This window comes from Entelurus aequoreus, linkage group LG07 (assembly GCF_033978785.1).
Source record: "Entelurus aequoreus isolate RoL-2023_Sb linkage group LG07, RoL_Eaeq_v1.1, whole genome shotgun sequence".
Classification (NCBI taxonomy): domain Eukaryota; kingdom Metazoa; phylum Chordata; class Actinopteri; order Syngnathiformes; family Syngnathidae; genus Entelurus; species Entelurus aequoreus.
In genome coordinates this window covers 2,157,294-2,180,251 of record NC_084737.1, presented here as the reverse complement: position 1 = coordinate 2,180,251, position 22,958 = coordinate 2,157,294, and the positions used below count along the sequence as shown (strand labels likewise).

Sequence of the window (22,958 nt, the reverse complement as noted above, 5' to 3'; positions counted from 1 at the left end):
GGCAGAGCAGGAAGGGGCTAGGAATACGTCTGCGGTAACATTTCGTATGAAGCGCCTTATCATTCATTATTTGTCATTTTACCTGCGCTGAATGGCATAGATGGGGTCTGATCTGTGTATAGGGGAGGGGCGCGTCCGCGGTCTTAATAACGATCTCGCCATGCAGACTCGGTCTGTTAACAGCAGCGGAATAAGGCTTTCACTCTGTGCCCTCAGACTTGCAGAGCAGGATTGTTCCGGAACAATGGATGCCCATCAGTGTACCAGCGTTAGTCATTTGAGGTGATACGGCTGGTTCATCTGCATTTCATGTCACCATTGTTCGTATCACACGGCGTGAAGACGCTTTGCTTGTGTGACGACATTTATGTGACAATGGAACAAAGAAAACCTGATTGCCAAAAAGGACTTTGCACGCATTAACACTTAGTAATGGACAGTGTGTGGATAGGCCATTTCCAATTTCATTCTTGAATAAACTGTTGCATTCATCGTGAATTAGTCGGGACGAAAATGTTCATAAAAGGTTCGTTCTGCCAAAAAATGAATGACTTCTTCCTTGCTAATTTACTAGCAAACAGTGCTTTTTAATTAGGGTTTTTTTTTTCATTTAATTTTACAAAAAAATGTTATTCAATATTTTTTGCAATAAAAAAACAACTATTTTCTTTTGGTTTTGTTACAAAACACAACATCGTCATATCATTACCATTAGAGATGTCGATGCCGATAAATGCTTTAAAATGTAAAATCGGAAATTATCGGTATTGGTTTTTTGTGTTTTTTTTTTTTTTTTATTAAATCCACATAAAAAACACAAGATACACTTACAATTAGTGCACCAACCCAAAAAACCTCCCTCCCCCATTTACACTCATTCACACAAAAGGGTTGTTTCTTTCTGTTATTAATATTCTGCTTCCTACATTATATATCAATATATATCAATACAGTCTGCAAGGGATACAGTCCGTAAGCATGATATAGCAATATATATCAATACAGTCTGCAAGGGATACAGTCCGTAAGCATGATATAGCAATATATATCAATACAGTCTGCAAGGGATACAGTCCGTAAGCATGATATATCAATATATATCAATACAGTCTGCAAGGGATACAGTCCGTAAGCATGATATATCAATATATATCAATACAGTCTGCAAGGGATACAGTCCGTAAGCATGATATATCAATACACATCAATACAGTCTGCAAGGGATACAGTCCGTAAGCATGATATATCAATACATATCAATACCGTCTGCAAGGGATACAGTCCGTAAGCATGATATATCAATATATATCAATACAGTCTGCAAGGGATACAGTCCGTAAGCATGATATATCAATATATATCAATACAGTCTGCAAGGGATACAGTCCGTAAGCATGATATATCAATATATATCAATACAGTCTGCAAGGGATACAGTCCGTAAGCACACATGATTGTGCGTGCTGCTGCTCCACTAATAGTACTAACCTTTAACACTTAATTTTACTAATTTTCATTCATTATTTAGTTTCTATGTAACTGTTTTTATATTGTTTTACTTTCTTTTTTATTCAAGAAAATGTTTTTAATTTATTTATCTTATTTTATTTTTATTTTTTTTATTTTTTTTATCTTTACCATACCTGGTTGTCCAAATTAGGCATAATAATGTGTTAATTCCACGACTGTATATATCAGTATCGGTTGATATCGGTATCGGTAATTAAGAGTTGGACAATATCGGAATATCGGATATCGGCAAAATGCCATTATCGGACATCCCTAATTACCATCCATCCATCCATCTTCTTCCGCTTATCCGAGGTGGGGTCGCGGGGGCAGCAGCCTAAGCAGAGAAGCCCAGACTTCCCTCTCCCCAGCCACTTCATCCAACTCCCCCCGGGGGATCCCGAGGCGTTTCCAGGCCAGCCGGGAGACGTAGTCTGCCCAACGTGTCCTGGGTCTTCCCCGTGGCCTCCTACCGGTCGGACGTGCCCTAAACACCTCCCTAGGGAGGCGTTCGGGTTAGGGTTAGGGTTAATTTTTTTGTTTGTTAGTCAGTTGATTCATTTCTTTCTCGAGAACGACAGAACAAACTTTTCATAAGTTTTAGTAGGATTCGGTTTGAGGCAGGACATTTTCACCCCCAAAAAATATGTCTTGGGTTTTCATACATGGTCTCGCTTTTAGTTGCCATTGAGTAAGGCTGCGAAAGAACCCACCATAGTGCCTAGGGTTGTACGCTATACCATTACTAGTATAGTAACAGTATACTAATGAATCATATTCGGTACTATACTGCCTCTAAAAAGTACCGGTCCCCCAATTTCCCGCGCCCCCGTGGTCGTCACGTCGTGTCAATGCTGGTTTTACGAGCAGAGGAGCATGTTCGGCAGCGCACACACACAGAGTACTTACAAGCAGACACAGTGTGTAGACAGAAAAGGGAGAACGGACGCATTTTGGTGTAAAAAGTAAAGATAAAAGTGAAGTTATAACACTGAAACGCCCTCAGGAAGAGACATGGCTAGCTAGCTAGCAGCTAAAATGTTTGAGCTACTTCTAAATCACTAATCCTCGTCTCCATGGCGACAAATAAAGTAAGTTTCTTACACGTATCATTATCACCGCAGGACGTGGAATAGCTAAACATGCTTCACTACACACCGTAGCTCAAACGCCATGGGTGGATCTACACCTGACATCCACTGTAATGATACCAAGTACAGGAGCGTATCTAAAGTGGAAAATATGTTCCCGGGCCAGCTGGACCAGACAATCACCTTTCCATCGAGTGAGTCACTTTATTATCCATGTTACAAAAGGTAAATGAAGTATTGTTGGCGGTTTTTGAATGCAGTTTTTAAAGTGATTTAGTGGTAGAGTTGATTGCTCCCATTAACTGCAAGCTACCTACAACGATTTTGACAAATGACATTGCAAAAAATACAAAAACTTTGTGAACAATAGGCTAAAATTCCCCCCCAAAAAATGCGGTTCCCCTTTTAGGGTAAAATGGCGTTTACCGGTTTTCCTTCATAGTTTTGTTGGCAGGTCTGGTCTTGCCTGGATGATGTCACCTTGATGAGGCTCAGAGAGATATAAGCGCCGCTGGCGGTCCGCCAATTTAAATATACTCGCTTCAAAGACGACTTTTTACGCACGTTAGTACGTAAGGCTGCGATGACACGGCAGCGTGACGTGTCGTGCTGCAAAACTGTCCTGCGCAACGCATCAGTCGAGTCCTGTAAGCAGGGCCGGCCCGTGGCATAGGCCGTATAGGCAAATCGTGACTCTTTTTGGACGTCACCACATCAAAATAATCAACACAAGACGTCAAAACGGCCAAAACTGTCAGGTGCCCAGGGAAGAAAAAAGAGAAAAGAAGAGGTGAAACGAGAGAAAGACAGAGGTAGCAGGTAGGTAACGTTAGCCTACATTAAATTATTTGTCTGTGATAGTAACCTGGCTTTTTAGCATTAAGCTAATGTTACATGATTTGGCAATTGCTAATCAATAAATAGCTAGTTCTGTTTTAACGTCGGGTTAATATTGTGGAGGAGGCTAAATTGTTATGGAAAATAATAATGTAACGTTAGGTAATTACAGTACTCCCACCTTACATTCCTCAGGGACATTCGTATTAGATCTTTTAAGCAGGTGTTTTTTGTTGACATTGTTATTGCCTTCTGGTTAGCTAATGTTTGCCCTGCAGGTAATAGTCACTTTTCCACCCCTTTATATATTAGGTATAGTTGTAAGCCTAGTTGTTAAAGTGCATATCATTAATGTTAATTAAGCAATATCACATGAGAGGGAATGCTGTTTTTTAATTTGAGCACTGCTGTGATTCGGTTAAAGATAATCATAACATAACATTCTCATATAATATGTTAATTTGCTTTCTTTAAGTAAAAAAAAAGGTCAAAGACAAAGCTATTCGGTTTCTTGTGAGTATATACACTTCACTGCCGATGTGGGGGGGGCGCCACCTAAAATTTTGCCTAGGGCGCCAGATTGGTTAGGGCCAGGCCTGCCTGTAAGCCAGTGTTTTTCAACCACTGTGCCGCGGCACACTAGAGTGCAGTCTGGTGTGCGGTGGGAGATGATCTCATTTCACCTATTTGGGTTAAAATATTTTTTGCAAAGCAGTAATTATAGTCTGCAAATGATGTGTTGTTGTTGAGTGTCGGTGCTGTCTAGAGCTCGGCAGAGTAACCGTGTAATACTCTTCCATATCAGTAGGTGGCAGCAGGTAGCTAATTGCTTTGTAGATGTCGGAAAGAGCGGGAGGCAGCGTGCAGGTAAAAAAGTGTCTAATGCTTAAGCTGAGCAAGCAAAGAAGAAAGTCGGTGCGAAGCGGAGTATTTTGCGAGGGAAGTCAGCAACACAACACAGTCGGTGTTTCATTGTTTACATTCCCGAAAGATGCAGTCAAGATCGAAGAACTCGGACAACAGAGACTCTTACCAGGAGGACTTTGACTTCGTTAACAGACGCAGACGCGATACCGTGAGTACGCTTCCAAACATTTGATCGCTTGCTATAACTAGCTCGAGCTAGTAGCTAGGAGCTAGCATAACAAACACCTAGGTGTTTGTTATGCGGGATTAATTTGTGGCATATTAAATATAAGCCTGGTTGTGTTGTGGCTAATAGAGTATATATATGTCTTGTGTTTATTTACTGTTGTAGTCATTCCCAGCTGAATATCAGGTCCCACCCGCGTGCTTCCAAACATTTGATTGCTTGCCCGTACGTGCGTGTCACGTACGTAACTTTGGTTAAATATATAAGCTTTATGAACCTTGGGTTAGGTGAACGGTTGTTTGGGCTGAGTGAGTGTGTGTGTTGTGCAGGTGTTTGAATTGTATTGGCTGGTTATATATACGGGATCCCGTCCATATTACCCGCTCGAGCTATAACTAGCTTGACCTAGTAGCTAGTAGCTAGGAGCTAGCATAACAAACACGCAGGTGTTTTTATGCAGGATTAATTTGTGTCATATTAAATATAAGCCTGGTTGTGTTGTGGCTAATAGAGTATATATATGTCTTGTGTTTATTTACTGTTGTAGTCATTCCCAGCTGAATATCAGGTCACCCCCGGCTCTCACAGCATCTTCCCTATCTGAATCGCTTCCACTGCCCACTAGTCCTTCACTCTCACTTTCCTCATCCACAAATCTTTCATCCTCGCTCAAATTAATGGGGAAATTGTCGCTTTCTCGGTCCGAATCTCTCTCACTTCATGCGGCCATCATTGTAAACAATAGGGAACTTTGCGTATATGTTCAACTGACTACGTCACGCTACTTCCGGTAGGGGCAAGCCTTTTTTTTATCAGATACCAAAAGTTGCGATCTTTATCGTCGTTGTTCTATACTAAATCCTTTCAGCAAAAATATGGCAATATCGCGATATGATCAAGTATGACACATAGAATAGATCTGCTATCCCCGTTTAAATAAAAAAAATTCAGGCCTTTAACAAATCCACTTTTTGTCGATTCAGCTTAAGAAACAGAGAACATATTTTTTTGGTCTGCCATATACTAATAGTCCTTTTTGTTTGTCGCTTAAAACATGCTAAAGGCACTAATTCACCACGTTTCGTGGAAATCTGATATCCAGTTTTTGCATAAACGTGAAAGCCGATCCCCTTTATGTTCTGCAGCCGTTCACATTACGAGAGTAAAATGTGATTTCTTCATTGCGGCGAGTTCAAAAACATATTTTGGGCAGTTTTCTGCTCATTCGTCTACTTACTTTCCTCTTTTTTAGCGAAGAATTACGACGCTAGTCGATTTTTGATGACGTACAGGTCGGGTGAACGTGACCTGATCACTCAGACTGAAGTCGCATCGCATACACATCAGATTTATATATCCACTTATGAAAGTGGCCTGAGTCCGTTTTGAAAAAAAAAATCCTAATTGCACTGTTCGTATTGACATGAAAACAATCTGATAAATGTCACAAATGGGCAAAAAATCAGAGTTGACCTGCGGTGTGAACACAGCCTGAGATTCCTTTTTTATCGGCTTGTACATAAAGCAATAGTGCGCGCATTTCTGCAGAAATCATAAGAAAAAAAAAGGTTTTCTTTGATTGTGACAAACAGATGAATAATTTTAAAAAGGACTGAACAAGGAAACTAAGAAATGAATGACTGAGGCAGCTACCCCTTAGCTATCTAAGTTCTGTATACATAGACCAGGGGTCACCAACCTTTTTGAAACCAACAGCTACTTCTTGGGTAGTGATTAATGCGAAGGGCTACCAGTTTGATACACACTTCAATAAATTGCCAGAAATAGCCAATTTGCTCAATTTACCTTTAACTCTATGTTATTATTAATAATTAATGATATTTACACTTAATTGAACGGTTTAAAAGAGGAGAAAACACGAAAAAAATGACAATTAAATTTTGAAACATAGTTTATATTCAATTTCGACTCTTTAAAATTCCAAATTCAACTGAAAAAAAGAAGAGAAAAACTAGCTAATTCGAATCTTTTTGAAAAAATGTAAAAAATAATTTATGGAATATCATTAGTAATTTTTCCTGATTAAGATTACTTTTAGAATTTTGATGACATGTTTTAAATAGGTTAAAATCCAAGCTATATTTCTAACAAAGACAAATCATTATTTCTTCTAGATTTTCCAGAACAACATTTTTAAAAGAAATTCTAAAGACTTTGAAACAAGATTTAAATTTGATTCTACAGATTTTCTAGATTTGCCAGAATAATTGTTTTGAATTTGAATCATAATAAGTTTGAAGAAATATTTCACAAATATTCTTCGTCGAAAAAACAGAAGCAAAAATGAAGAATTAAATTAAAATTAATCTATTATTCTTTACAATAAAAACAATAAATTTACTTAAACATTTATTTAAATTGTCAGGAAAGAAGAGGAAGGAATTTAAAAGGTAAAAAGGTATATGTGTTTAAAAATCCTCAAATCATTTTTAAGGTTGTATTTTTTCTCTAAAATTGTCTTTCTGAAAGTTATAAGAAGCAAAGTAAAAAAATTAATGCATTTATTTAAACAAGTGAAGACCAAGTCTTTAAAATATTTTTCTTGGATTTTCAAATTCTATTTGAGTTTTGTCTCTCTTAGAATTAAAAATGTCGAGCAAAGCGAGACCAGCTTGCTAGTAAATAAATAACATTTTAAAAATAGAGGCAGCTCACTGGTAAGTGCGGCTATTTGAGCTATTTTTAGAACAGGCCAGCGGGCTACTCATCTGGTCCTTACGGGCTACCTGGTGCCCGCGGGCACCGCGTTGGTGACCCCTGACATAGACACTTCCAATTTGATTCTTGCATAAACACTTCCATTTATTGTGGATTAGTTGGGAAAAAAAGGTTCTTGGGTTGCTCCTTCTGCCAAAAATAAACGCCTGTAGGATAGGATAGGTCTTTATTGTCATTGCACAAGTACAAGGAAACTTTGTTTTCAGCACAAACCCGTTCAAGATGAGACCAACAAACAGTGTACAGGGTTACGGAACAGGAACGCTGATGGGTCGCCACAAGGCGCCCCGTAAAAGATGGGGAAAAAGTTCAACACTGGGGAAGGATGAATAAAAAAATACAATCTAAAAACCTCCATAGCAAAGCACATATACTGTACATATTACAACGTACATCTCGAGATATCTAGCAACAGAGGGGAGGGAGTGGGGGGCCATGGTGGCAGGCCGCAGCTCTTCAGGCACAGCCCATCCGTCCATCCCCCCTATGGGATTTGCGTCAAGAGCGTTGGATTGGGGGTGGGGTATGTGTGTGTGGCGTATATTTTTTTTGTGGATGCATGTGTGTGTGTGTAAGCCTGCAGTGTGTCTCTAAACTAACTCCACACTTAGCAGTAGGGATGATGTTCGAAACCGGTTCTGCCGGTTGTTCGATAAGAAAAGAACCGATTCCATGGACTCAAATCCCTTTTTGAGAACCGGTTCCCGTTATCGAGGCCACTACAGTAAAGAAAAAGAGTTGGTGCTTTATTCGAATACCTGGGAACGAACCCCTTCCCACAGGAAATGCCCTGTGGAACGGCAATGTTATGCCCATTTGATTGTAGACTCTTACTGACACCTTGTGGGGATATGAAAATACTATGCGTCATTAGTTTGGGCACTTCCGGGTTGGCGACGTCTGTTCAGTTCATGAGACAATTGAGAAGTAGACAAGTTGTGTTAGCTCTTACAAGCCTTGGAAAAGATAAGTCTGTAAGTAACTTGTTTATGTAACTCAATATTAAGGTGGAAAGTGTTTAAGTTTGATACTAAGATGTTTATTGAAAAACCATTTTTGTGCACTGTTTCGATGGATGTTTTGAGGACTTAAAATGGCTGCCAGTCGTGTATTTCCACCATCGAAATAGTTTCAACACTCAGAAGTATTTGTTTGATGATTGTTCTGTATATTTGTGTGAAGCTAATATTTACATATCGTGTATTACATTTCAGTATGTTAACTGAATCACATAGCTTATACATTTGTCATTGTGTGTATTTCAGTTTAAAATTAAATAAAACAACAGTCCAGTGCAAGACAAAAGTAAAGATAGGAAAAGACAAAGCAAGATCAACAACAATAAAGAGCCTAAATGGATTAATCTGCTTTGGAACTGTATAAGACGTCTTGGACTGTTTGTTAGCTGTCTGCATGTGTGTGTAGTTAGTATGTTCCAATAGCAGCAGAAGTGCACTTTTTGGAGAGCTGTATCATTTTCAGTTTTGTGCCCAAAGTACTGATTTTATTTAACACTATATTATTATTTATACACCTATAGTGATCACAGAGACAGGTTGTTTTTGTGTTACTGTATATATTTAATTTACTTAATATACTTTGGGTAGTAACAGTCAATATATATATTTTTTTATTATAAAATAAAAGTGAGCTTTTGTTAAACCAAATATTGTGTTTTTTGACATATACAACAACCTATCTGGATTGGATAAGAGAATCGATAAGGAATCGGTTCGATAAGAGGATTCGATAATGCGCTCAAACTCGATAATTTCTTATCAAACATCATCCCTACTTAGCAGTGTTTTTACAATATATTTGTATTTATTTGTTTCAAATTGTATTTGTTTTTTATTTTTATATATTTTTATCTGATATTTTTTTACCTTTTTGAAATGTTTTTTTTTTTCCTTTTTTATTCATTTTTTTAATCACAACTTTTTTGTTCCAATATACAACAAGATCATATCATGATGTTTGTTGGATGGTGCTCAAGTTGGTCTTCTTCTTTGCCCCGGGTGTTGCGTTCAGGTACAGGGAGAGATTGCACACGCTCATGGAGGAGGAGCGAGGCCAGCGTAGGAAGAGCTGGCAGGTGGGACTGAGTGCACTGGAGGACAAAGAGCAGCTGCTGGTGGACGCTCAGCAAAGTGCAGCCGAGGCTCTCGGAGAGACGGACACCTGTGCGTTCATACACAGGTACTCTTTTTATCTACATTGACGATACTTGAACAATCGCTAATGTTCCATTCCATCAGAGAGTCTTAACTCAAATGATATCAAATATGCATGCACATTTAGCCATGTTGTACTGAGCAGCCAGGACTGAGCGCTCACACATATGGTTTCTCTTCGTCTTCTTCTTCTTCTCCAGATTTTGGCGCGCTCTAATTTCCACATTTTTCCCCCGATTCAAACCGTTCCAACTTCAAACTGTTCAACCTATTCGGGATTCGCTGGTTTTCCCTTGATAAATTCCAAAAGTTCCCAGATTTCCCAGAATTCCAGGTTTTCCGGGACATTTTTCCCATTCAAAATGAATTGGCCATATTTCAAAATGCCGCCATTTCCACATTTTCCCACCGATTCATGCAATTGCACCTATAACACATTGCACCATTCTGGAAATTCTAACTACCCTTTTTTCAAGTTGAAAAAAATTCCAGGATTTTCCATAATTCCTGGTTTTCCAAAGCCCTATTTCCACCCTTTATTCTGGTGACTACACCTCCCACATTTTTCAACCCATTTCAACCGTTTTACCGTCAAAACATTCCTCTTAATTAGGAAAACAAACAAAGTTGTTTTTTGAACTGGAAAAATTCCCGTTTTTTCCCTGAAATTCCAGGAATTCTGTAATACCATTTCTCAATGCAAAATGTTACTACTTCAAAATTTCTCCACCGATTTGAAAAATTCCAACACCAACCATTTCAACTCACTAAGACCATTCAAGTTTTTTGCCATTTTCCAAAAAAATTCCCAATTTTCCCGAAATTCCTTCATACCATTTACTACTTCAACATTATTTGCCCGATTTAAACAATTCCAACACCAACCAATTCAGCTCATTCAGGACATTCACGCTCTTAATCATTTAAAAAAAAACCCGATTTTCCCAAAATTTCCAGGAAGTTACCATTGAAATGAATGGGACATTTTTCCAAGTTGCACAATTCCCACATTTTTCAACCTATTCAAACCATTCCAACATTAACACATTCCACTCATCCTGGACATTTAAACTAACACTTTCCCAAGTTCCAAACCAAATTCCGGTTTTCCTGGAAATTCAAACTCTACTTTCCACATTTTTCACCCGATTCCAACCGTTCCAACTTCAAACTGTTCAACCTATTCGGGATTCGCTGGTTTTCCCTTGAAAAATTCCAAAAGTTCCCAGATTTCCCAGAATTCCAGGTTTTCCGGGACATTTTTCCCATTCAAAATGATTTGGCCATTTTTCAAAATGCCACCATTTCCACATTTTCCCACCGATTCATGCAATTGCAACTTCAACACATTTCACCATTCTGGAAATTGTAACTACCCTTTTTTTGAGTTGAAAAAAATTCCAGGATTTTCCATGATTCCTGGTTTTCCAAAGCCCTATTTCCACCCTTTATTCTGGTGACTACACCTCCCACATTTTTCAACCCACTTCAACCGTTCTACCGTCAAAACGTTCCTCTCAATTAGGACAAAAAACAAAGTTGTTTTTTGGAACTGGAAAAATTCCCGTTTTTCCCTGAAATTCCAGGAATTCTGTAATACCACTTCTCAATGCAAAATGTTACTACTTCAAAATTTCTCCACCAATTTGAAAAATTCCAACACCAACCATTTCAACTCACTAAGACCATTCAAGTTTTTTACCATTTTCAAAAAAAATTCCCAATTTTCCGAAATTCCCTAATACCATTTACTACTTCAACATTTATTGCCCGATTTAAACAATTCCAACACCAACCAATTCAGCTCATTCAGGACATTCATGCTCTTAGTCATTTTCAAAAAAACCCGATTGTCCCCAATTTCCCCAATTTCCAGGAAGTTCCCATTGAAATGAATGGGACATTTTTCCAAGTTGCACAATTCCCACATTTTTCAACCTATTCAAACCATTCCAACATCAACACATTCCACTCATCCTGGACATTCAAACTAACACTTTCCCAAGTTCCAAACCAAATTCCAGTTTTCCTGGAAATTCAAACTCTTCAACATTCAAACCATTCCAACATTCAAACTATTCTTGCATTCATACTACATTCACTTCAGCATTGGAGAATTCACATGCAAGTCTTTCAGGAATTGCCTCTTCGGGTTCTTCTTCTTCTCCAGATTTTGGCACGCTCTACTTTCCACATTTTTCACCCGATTCCAACCGTTCCAACTTCAAACTGTTGAACCTATTCGGGAATTGCTGGCTTTCCCTTGACAAATTCCAAACGTTCCCAGATTTCCCAGAATTCCAGGTTTTCCGGGACATTTTTCCCATTCAAAATGAATTGGCCATTTTTCAAAATGCCACCATTTCCACATTTTTCCACTGATTCATACAATTGCACCTTCAACACATTTCACCATTCTGGAAATTCCAATACCCTTTTTTCAAGTTGAAAAAAATTCCAGGATTTTCCATAATTCCTGGTTTTCCAAAGCCCTATTTCCACCCTTTATTCTGGTGACTACACCTCCCACATTTTTCAACCCATTTCAACCGTTTTACCGTCAAAACATTCCTCTTAATTAGGAAAACAAACAAAGTTGTTTTTTGAACTGGAAAAATTCCCGTTTTTCCCTGAAATTCCAGGAATTCTGTAATACCATTTCTCAATGCAAAATGTTACTACTTCAAAATTTCTCCACCAATTTGAAAAATTCCAACACCAACCATTTCAACTCACTAAGACCATTCAAGTTTTTTGCCATTTTCAAAAAAAATTCCCAATTTTCCCGAAATTCCCTAATACAATTTACTACTTCAACATTATTTGCCCGATTTAAACAATTCCAACACCAACCAATTCAGCTCATTCAGGACATTCATGCTCTTAATCATTTAAAAAAAAAAAAGATTTTCCCCAAATTTCCAGGAAGTTCCCATTGAAATGAATGGGACATTTTTCCAAGTTGCACAATTCCCACATTTTACAACCTATTCAAACCATTCCAACATCAACACATTCCACTCATCCTGGACATTCAAACTAACACTTTCCCAAGTTCCAAACCAAATTCCGGTTTTCCTGGAAATTCAAACTCTTCAACATTCAAACCATTCCAACATTCAAACTATTCTTGCATTCATACTACATTCACTTAAGCATTGGAGAATTCACACACAATTCCTTCAGGAATTGCCTCTTCGGGTTATTCTTCTTCTCCAGATTTTGGCATTTTAACTGAAGTGTCGATAGAACATGATAAAACAGAAAAAAACAGTTATTAACAGGACATGAACATGTAGATTAATAATCAATTTTCTACCGCTTGTCCCTCATAATTTTAACAAAATAATAGAATGGGAAATGACACAATATGTTACTGCATACGTCAGCAGACTAATTAGGAGCCTTTGTGTGCTAAATTACTACCAAAAGTGAAGTTATTTAGTATGTTCACTATTCTATTTAATGGCAACATTATTCTTTGATTGCAATAAGAAACTTATGTTTAATGCAGGGGTCACCAACCTTTTTGAAACCAAGAGCTACTTCTTGGGTAGTGATTAATGCGAAGGGCTACCAGTTTGATACACACTTCAATAAATTGCCAGAAATAGCCAATTTGCTCAATTTACCTTTAACTCTATGTTATTATTAATAATGAATGATATTTGCACTTAATTGAACGGTTTAAAAGAGGAGAAAACACAAAAAAAATGACTATTAAATTTTGAAACACAGTTTATCTTCAATTTCGACTCTTTAAAATTCAACTGAAAAAAAGAAGAGAAAAACTAGCTAATTCCAATGTTTTTGAAAAAATTAAAAAAAATAATTTATGAAACATCATTAGTAATTTTTCCTGATTAAGATTAATTTTAGAATTTTGATGACATGTTTTAAATAGGTTAAAATCCAATCTACACTTTGTTAGAATATATAATAAATTGGACCAAGCGATGAGGTGGCAACTTGTCCAGGGTGTACCCCGCCTTCCGCCCGATTGTAGCTGAGATAGGCTCCAGCGCCCCCGCGACCCCAAAGGGAATAAGTGGTAGAAAATGGATGGATGGATGGATGGATGGATGGACCAAGCTATATTTCTAACAAAGACAAATCATTATTTCTTCTAGATTTTCCAGAACAAAAATTTTAAAAGAAATTCAAAAGACTTTGAAATAAGATTTAAATTTGATTCTACAGATTTTCTAGATTTGCCAGAATAATTTTTTTGATTTTTAATCATAATACGTTTGAAGAAATATTTCACAAATATTCGTCGTCGAAAAAACAGAAGCTAAAATGAAGAATTAAATTAAAATGTATTTATTATTCTTTACAATGAAAAAAACAAATTTACCTGAACATTGATTTAAATTGTCGGGAAAGAAGGGGAATGAATTTAAAAAGTAAAAAATGTATATGTGTTTAAAAATCCTAAAATCCTTTTTAAGGTTGTATTTTTTCTCTAAAATTGTCTTTCTGAAAGTTATAAGAAGCAAAGTAAAAAAATTAATGAATTTATTTAAACAAGTGAAGACCAAGTCTTTAAAATATTTTCTTGGATTTTCAAATTCTATTTGAGTTTTGTCTCTCTTAGAATTAAAAATTGTCGAGCAAAGCGAGACCAGCTTGCTAGTAAATAAATACAATTTAAAAAATAGAGGCAGCTCACTGGTAAGTGCTGCTATTTGAGCTATTTTTAGAACAGGCCAGCGGGCTACTCATCTGGTCCTTACGGGCTACCTGGTGCCCGCGGGCACCGTGTTGGTGACCCCTGATTTAATGTATCGTAAGATTTTCTGCTGAAATAAAGCCAATTATGACATTTTTGTGGTCCCCTTTATTTGGAAAAGTATCAAAATACATTTTAAATATTGGTATCAGGACAGCCCTGGTTGCATATTGTTGATTTTTTTTTTTTTAACCAGAGCCTGCATTTAAATAATGATGTCATCGCATATGGTATCATTTTTCTGATGACATCACAAACACCCTCAGAAAGTCAAAGCAAAATGTTGCTGGGTCTCTCGTGTGGCAAACTTCTGTGTGTGTTCTTTCCAGGTTCATGTCCATAGATCAGAAGATGCAAGAGGCGGTGACAGGCACCATCCCCTGCAAGATCCCCACCAAAGCTCCCCTCAACACCAAGCAGCTGCAGGCCAACCTCAGGACCGAGGGCTTCCGAGCGGAAATGAGCCGCCTCTGCGAGTCCCTGTGCATCCTCCTCAATCCCCTGGAGCTCACCTTCAACTCCTGCACGGCCCACCCCAGCCTGCAGCTGAGCGCCGACCAGCGCACGGTCAAGTACAGCCCCGGCAAGCAGCCCTACGCCGACCACCCGGAGCGCTTCACCAGCGCCCCGCAGGTCATGTGCAGCCAGGGCTTCTCCGGCGGCGAGCACGTGTGGGTGGTGGAGGTGGGGCCCGACAGCATGTGGTCGCTGGGGGTGTGCTACAAGAGCATCCCGCGCCGCGGCGACCACAGCCGCCTGGGACACAACTCGGTGTCCTGGCGGCTCCAGTGGAAAAGCGGGAAGCTGACAGTGTGCAAGTCCTCGTCCAACGTGGTCCTGCGGGAGATGGTCAAGCAGCCGGAGAAGATCGAGGTGGCCCTGGACTATGAGGGCGGCACCCTGATGTTCCACAGCATCAAAAACCACCGAGAGCACCTGCACACCTTCAAGGCCGGCTTCAAAGAGGCGGTTTATCCTGCGTTTAGCATCCACTCCAGCACACCCGAATCCTGGATTACTCTCCACTGTGGCTTGTAATAACACTCCCTGCCAAAAAAGACGTCATATATTCAAAAGGATGCATCTGCAGTGAATATAGTAACACATTATTAAAGCATATCAACATCTAGCACAGTGGTTCTTAACCTTGTTGGAGGTACCCAACCCCACCAGTTTTATATGCGAACCAGGCCTGGCCCTAACCAATCTGGCGCCCTAGGCAAGATTTTAGGTGGCGCCCCCCCACATCGGCAGTGAAGTGTATATACTCACAAGAAACCGAATAGTTTTGTCTTTGACCTTTTTTTTTACTTAAAGAAAGCAAATGAACATATTATATGAGAATGTTATGTTATGATTATATTTAACCGAATCACAGCAGTGCTCAAATTAAAAAACAGCATTCCCTCTCATGTGATATTGCTTAATTAACATTAATGATGTGCACTTTAACAACTAGGCTTACAACTATACCTAATATATAAAGGAGTGGAAAAGTGACTATTACCTGCAGGGCAAACATTAGCTAACCAGAAGGCAATAACAATGTCAACAAAAAACACCTGCTTAAAAGATCTAAAACAAATGAATGTAAGGTGGGAGTACTGTAATTACCTAACGTTACATTATTATTTTCCATAACAATTTAGCCCCCTCCACAATATTAACCCGACGTTAAAACAGAACTGGCTATTTATTGATTAGCAATTGCCGAATCATGTAACATTAGCTTAATGCTAAAAAGCCAGGTTACTATCACATTCTGTAACAGACAAATCATTTCATGTAGGCTAACGTTACCTACCTGCTACCTCTGTCTTTTTCTCGTTTCTCCTCCTCTTCTTTTCTATTTTTTCTTCCCTGGGCACCTGACAGTTTTGGCCGTTTTGACATCTCGTGTTGATTTTTTGATGTGGTGACGTCCAAAAAGAGTCATGATACGGGAAGGGAGGAGGCGCACCGTGCCGGGGGAGGGGGGGCGTAATGTTGTAACAAATAATATTTATATTAAATAGGCTTTACTTTGCATTTTAATTAACGTGGGATTATTTTATGTATTTAGAAATAATAGTACCAACTTAATTTTTTTTTTCTCCAACATTGCTTTCGGTCTCCCCTAGAGGGGGGGGGGGTTACCCACATATGCGGTCCTCTCCAAGGTTTCTCATAGTCATTCACCGACGTCCCACTGGGGTGAGTTTTTCCTTGCCCGTATGTGGGCTCTGTACCGAGGATGTCGTTGTGGCTTGTACAGCCCTTTGAGACCCTTTTGATTTAGGGCTATATAAATAAACATTGATTGATTGATTGATTTGTGGCACTGGCGTGGCGCCCCCTGATGGACGGCGCCCTTAGCATTTGCCTATACGGCCTATGCCACGGGCCGGCCCTGATGCGAATCCTCCTTTTTGTTCAAATTCAAGACAAAGTTATTATATGTTTTTGGTAACACTTTAGTATGGGGAACATATTCTAAGTAACAAAGACTTAAAGGCCTACTGAAATGAATTTTTTTTATTTAAACGGGGATAGCAGATCCATTCTATGTGTCATACTTGATCATTTTGCGATATTGCCATATTTTTGCTGAAAGGATTTAGTAGAGAACATCGACGATAAAGTTCGCAACTTTTGGTCGCTGATTAAAAAAAAGCCTTGCCTGTACCGGAAGTAGCGTGACGTCACCGGTTGAAAGGCTCCTCACATTTCCCCATTGTTTACACCAGCAGCGAGAGAGATTCGGACCGAGAAAGCGACGATTACCCCACTAATTTGAGCCAGGATGAAAGATTCGTGGATGAGAATCATGGCAGTAAAACGGATGATCATACAAAACAGAGGTCATCGGAAGCTGGCGCTGCAATCCGCTAAACAGACTCCATAACTCCACGGCGACGTTTTCGGTGATTTCACCGAGTAATTTGTCAAACTGAAACAAAGGAAAAAGAATGCTTTCGTAAGTTAATAATGAGCTTCATTACATTACGATAGCACGTAGAAATATGCACGAAAACACGCCTAGAGACATCACACATGAGCAAGTACGAATTGTTTTAGGTGCATTGCGTTGCTCGGAGAGATGAACGAAGAGTACGTACGAGTAGAAAACACTGTGAACCGTTAGAAGACAGAACAGCACTTCTACTTCCGGCAGGAAACACTTTGTCGGCATTCTACCGAGCGAACTCGTCCAAAAGGTGGCGCCATTGCACAAACAATAACACAACGATTACGTGTCTCTGCAGGTGTCTATAGAGAACTATTTGAGGGGAAAGCCATAAATAAGCCGCACCGTTTTATAAGCCGCAGGGTTCAAAGCGGAGGGAAAAAAAGTAGCGGCCTACAGTTCGGAATTTACGGTGAATATATTACGATAGCACGTAGAAATATGCATGAAAACACGCCTAGAGACATCACACATGAGCAAGTACGAATTGTTTTAGGTGCATTGTAAAACTTACGAGCGTTGCTCGGAGAGATGAACGAAGAATACGTAGGAGTAGAAAACACTGTGAACCGTTAGAAGACAGAACAGCACTTCTACTTCCGGCAGGAAACACTTTGTCGGCATTCTACCGAGTGAACTCGTCCAAAAGGTGGCGCCATTGCACAAACAATAACACAACGATTACGTGTCTCTGCAGGTGTCTATAGAGAACTATTTGAGGGAAAATCCATAAATAAGCCGCACCGTTTTATAAGCCGCAGGGTTCAAAGCGGAGGGAAAAAAATAGCGGCCTACAGTTCGGAATTCACGGTGAATATACTTGTTAAATAAAACCTTTTTTAATGAACACTTAGGCCTACTGCATTTTAATGTCGGTCATGTTGGTGGTACTTGGGGAGCCGAGTGTTTTCTGAGGTGGTTCTTGGTGGAAAAAAGTTTGAGAACCACTGAGCTGAAGGCATAGAAGCTCTAATTTTTTGTGTTGTGTTTTTTTCTTTGAATGTGTTGTTGAAAATGTCATCACTTTATCTTTCCATAAACAAATGCAATAGTTAAAAGTTAAAGTTAAAGTAGCAATGATTGTCACACACACACACGCTAGGTGTGGCGAAATTATTCTCTGCATTTGACCCATCACCCTTGATCACCCCCTGGGAAGGCGAGGGGAGCAGTGAGCAGCAGCGCTGGCCGCGCCCGGGAATCATTTTTGGTGATTCAACCCCCGGTTCCAACCCTCGTTGAGCTGCTTCAACCCATTCAGAGCATGCAGTGAAATGTTCAATTTTGCAAGAGTATGACACTGTGGGTCTCCATTGATGTTGGATATTGGTGTACAGTAAGAAGGAGAGTCACATGGCCCCGTTCGTCGCAGTTTACCTGACACGTGAAACGTGACGAATCAGGGGGGCTGCACTGGACTTTAGCCGGCAAATGGCAGTAGAGTGTTAATTATCTTTAAAATGTGTTTTTTGGCAAGTCCAGCTTTGACCGCAACACCCGTTGCTGTGCAAAGAGACGCTTTCCATCATTTTCATCAGACTGCTTTGCAAAATGAATAACCCCCTCTCCTTGTAGATCCACCTAGGAGTGGGAACATATGAATCCCTTCCTTACTGCCTTTTTCTTTTCCTCTTAAAACAATGGAGTTTTATAAACATACTGATTCATTTGCATTTTACATTGACATGTAAACATGATTTGTGAACTTTTTCTACACAACAAATGAAATCTCTTGAGAATAATTGTGTCTAATGATTTATTTTTTTTATCATGTGTTATTGTGAATATTTTGTACACGCCCGCACGACCTTAGTTGACCTCTTGCCTTGCACGCCTGCATATGTTTGGTGTGACTGTTTGGCGTACAACCGCCCGAAACACAACAAAAAGGTCAGAGGAAGGAAAGATGAGGTCACCTACCTAGGTTCCATTCTAGAGGCTAATCTTTCCTGTGATAAAATGGCAACCAAGGTAATCAAAAAGGTCAACCAACGAGCGAGATTTCTCTATAGAATCTCCTCTCTGGTCAACAAAAGCACCTTGAGGATTCTGGCGGGAACTCTCGTTCAACCCTTTTTCGATTACGCATGCACCTCCTAGCACCTCCAAAACCCTCAAATCTAAACTCCAAACATCCCAGAACAAGCTAGTCAGATTACTTCTAGACCTCCACCCCAGATCCCACCTCACTCCTACCCACTTCTCCAAAGTGGGCTGGCTCAGGGTGGAGGACAGAGTAAAACAACTTGCACTGAGCCTGGTCTATAAAATCCGATACACCTCCCATGTCAAACTACTTCCTTAACGTAAATGACCGCCATAACCACAACACCAGGGGGAGCTCCACTAACCACGTTAAACCCAGATTCCGATCTAACAAAGGTCTTAACGCAGGGGTGGGCAATTAATTTTTACCGGGGGCCGCATGAGCAACCCGAGCACTGCTGGAGGGCCACATCGACAATATTTCAATTAAATTTTGCTCAATATTATTTTTGATATATACCGTAAGATAAATAATAATAATAGTAATAATAATTAATAATAATAATAATACTATCATTTAACCTAACTTAACTTTATACCAAAAGCACTGCTTTGGAAATCATTTGTACCCCTTTCAGAGATCACATTTAGTTCCCCTTAAACATCCTCATGTTGCACAATGAAATGTAAGCATAGGATGAAGTGTGCATTCCTGTAACTTTCTCTAGTAACAGCATTCCATGATTAATATAAATAAATCAACATTAATAATAAATGACAGTAAAATAAGCACACGTATGACTGAGGAGTCATAGTGTAACTTTGTGTGGTGTTTGAGTTGTCCGACTTTTTGTGTGGCCATAAACGCACCAGTGGTTTAGTGGTATGCGTGTTGGTGACAGATGACAAGTTGGTTTTGGGCTGGTTTGTACGGCAGAAAATGACTAGTTTTTCCAGATAGAAGTGTTTTACTCATGTTTTTGGTGTGGTTATGGCCGAATATAAACAGTTTTGCTCAATAAAGTGATCGATATAATTCCTGTCCTCGAAGCATCTCGATAGACGTTACAATAATTGAACGATGTTCAATTGAACGGTGTTGACGAACACCGCTAGGGCCGCTTGTTGTCACTGTCACTCAAAGCTGCATTGCAAAATTACATAGAATAAATGTGTTTATTTTGTCTAGAATTCAGATGGGATTTGATTTGGTGCGCGGCATATATTTGCTGTCGCTATTCACATTCACTCACAATAATATATATATACCGCCCCACCTCCCTGATACCGAAGTACATGTCAAACTACTTCCTTAACGTAAATGACCGCCATAATCACAACACCAGGGGGAGCTCCACTAACCACGTTAAACCCAGATTCCGATCTAACAAAGGTCTTAACGCAGGGGTGGGCAATTAATTTTTACCGGGGGCCGCATGAGCAACCCGAGCACCGCTGGAGGGCCACATCGACAATATTTCAATTAAATTTTGCTCAATATTATTTTTGATGTATACCGTAAGATAAATAATAATAATAATAATAATAATTAATAATAATAATAATACTTTCATTTAACCTAACTTAACTTTATACCAAAAGCACTGCTTTGGAAATCATTTGTACCCCTTTCAGAGATCACATTTAGTTGCCCTTAAACATCCTCATGTTGCACAATGAAATGTAAGCATAGGATGAAGTGTGCATTCCTGTAACTTTCTCTAGTAACAGCATTCCATGATGAATATAAATAAATTAACATTAATAATAAATGACAGTAAAATAAGCACACGTATGACTGAGGAGTCATAGTGTAACTTTGTGTGGTGTTTGAGTTGTCCGACTTTTTGTGTGGCCATAAACGCACCAGTGGTTTAGTGCTATGCGTGTTGGTGACAGATGACAAGTTGGTTTTGGCCTGGTTTGTACGGCAGAAAATGACTAGTTTTTCCAGATAGAAGTGTTTTACTCATGTTTTTGGTGTGGTTATGGCCGAATATAAACAGTTTTCCTCAATAAAGTGATCGATATAATTCCTGTCCTCGAAGCATCTCGATAGACGTTACAATAATTGAACGGTGTTCAATTGAACGGTGTTCAATTGAACGGTGTTGACGAACACCGTTAGGGCCGCTTGTTGTCACCGTCACTCAAAGTTGCATTGCAAAATTACACAGAATAAATATGTTTATTTTGTTTAGAATTCAAATGGGATTTGATTTGGTGCGCGGCATATATTTGCTGTCGCTATTCACATTCACTCACAATCATGCACGCGCATACGTCCACATGGAAGTAATACAAATAACGCTTTTCAAAACAAAAGCAACACCGTTGTATTGCACACTCGACATAGATACTTTTTTAAATTTATTTTGTAATTTATGATTGGCCTCACACGGGCCGGACAGGGACGCACAAAGGGCCGGATGTGGCCCGCGGGCCGCAGAATGCCCAGGTCTGTCTTAACGCATTCTCCTTCTATGCCACATCAATGTGGAATGCACTCCCAACAGGTGTAAAAGAAAGGGCATCTCTATCCTCCTTCAAAACCACACTAAAAGAACACCTCCAGGCAACTTCAACCCTAAACTAACACCCTCCCTTCCACATCATACCTCTTCGGATTGTAAATAATCAAATGTAGACACTTTTTCTTATACTTTCTGATCTCTCTCTCTGTGTCCACTACTTGCTGTACATATCCTACCAAGTCAGTCCTACACTCTTCCAATGTCCATTTCTCTGATGATGCAATTGTTGATGACTGAAGTGTTGATACCAGGCACTAGGGCTGCGAATCTTTGGGTGTCCCACGATTCGATTCAATATGGATTCTTGGGGTCACGATTCGATTCGAAATTGATTTTTTTTTTCAATTCAACACGATTCTCGATTCAAAAACAATTTTTTCCTGATTCAAAAGGATTGTCTATTCATTCAAAACATAGATTTCAGCAGGATCTACCCCAGTCTGCTGACATGCAAGCAGAGTAGTAGATTTTTGTAAAAAGCTTTTATAACTGTAACGAACAATGTTTTATCAACTGATTGCAATAATGTACATTTGTTTTAACTATTAAATGAACCAAAAATATGACTTATTTTTTGGGATGTCCGATAATGGCTTTTTGCCGATATCTGATATTCCGATATTGTCCAACTCTTTAATTACCGATACCGATATCAACCGATACCGATGTCAACCGATATATGCAGTCGTGGAATTAACACATTATTATGCCTAATTTGGACAACCAGGTATGGTGAAGATAAGGTACTTTTTAAAAAAAATTATAAAATAAGATAACTAAATTAAAAACATTTTCTTGAATAAAAAATAAAGTAAAACAATATAAAAACAGTTACATAGAAACTAGTAATAAATGAAAATGAGTAAAATTAACTGTTAAAGGTTAGTATTATTAGTGGAGCAGCAGCACGCACAATCATGTGTGTTACGGACTGTATCCCTTGCAGACTGTATTGATATATATTGATATATAATGTAGGAACCAGAATATTGATAACAGAAAGAAATGGGGGGAGGGAGGTTTTTTGGGTTGGTGCACTAATTGTAAGTGTATCTTGTGTTTTTTATGTTGATTTAATAAATAAAAAAAAAACCCCAAAAAAAACAACCCAATACAGATAATAAAAAAAACGATACCGATAATTTCCGATAAGACATTTTAACGCATTTATCGGCCGATAATATCGGCAGGCCGATATTATCGGACATCCCTACTTATTTTACCTTTGTGAAAATATTGGACACAGTGTGTTGTCAAGCTTATGAGATGTGATGCAAGTGTAAGCCACTGTCACACTATTGTTCTTTTTTTTTATA

At 39.0% G+C, this 22,958-nt stretch overlaps 1 protein-coding gene across 1 annotated transcript in view; it reads left to right on the top strand.

Annotated features, from left to right (window-relative positions):
* Positions 1-16,089, top strand: part of LOC133653264 (E3 ubiquitin-protein ligase TRIM39-like) — a 29,472-nt gene extending 13,383 nt beyond the window's left edge. Inside the window, exons 3-4 of the mRNA XM_062052351.1 lie at positions 9,301-9,468; positions 14,505-16,089. Of these exons, the coding sequence (XP_061908335.1) occupies positions 9,301-9,468; positions 14,505-15,213 (877 nt within the window). The 3' untranslated portion in view covers positions 15,214-16,089. The remainder of the gene's footprint in view (positions 1-9,300; positions 9,469-14,504) is intronic.
* The last annotated feature ends 6,869 nt before the right edge of the window (positions 16,090-22,958 follow it).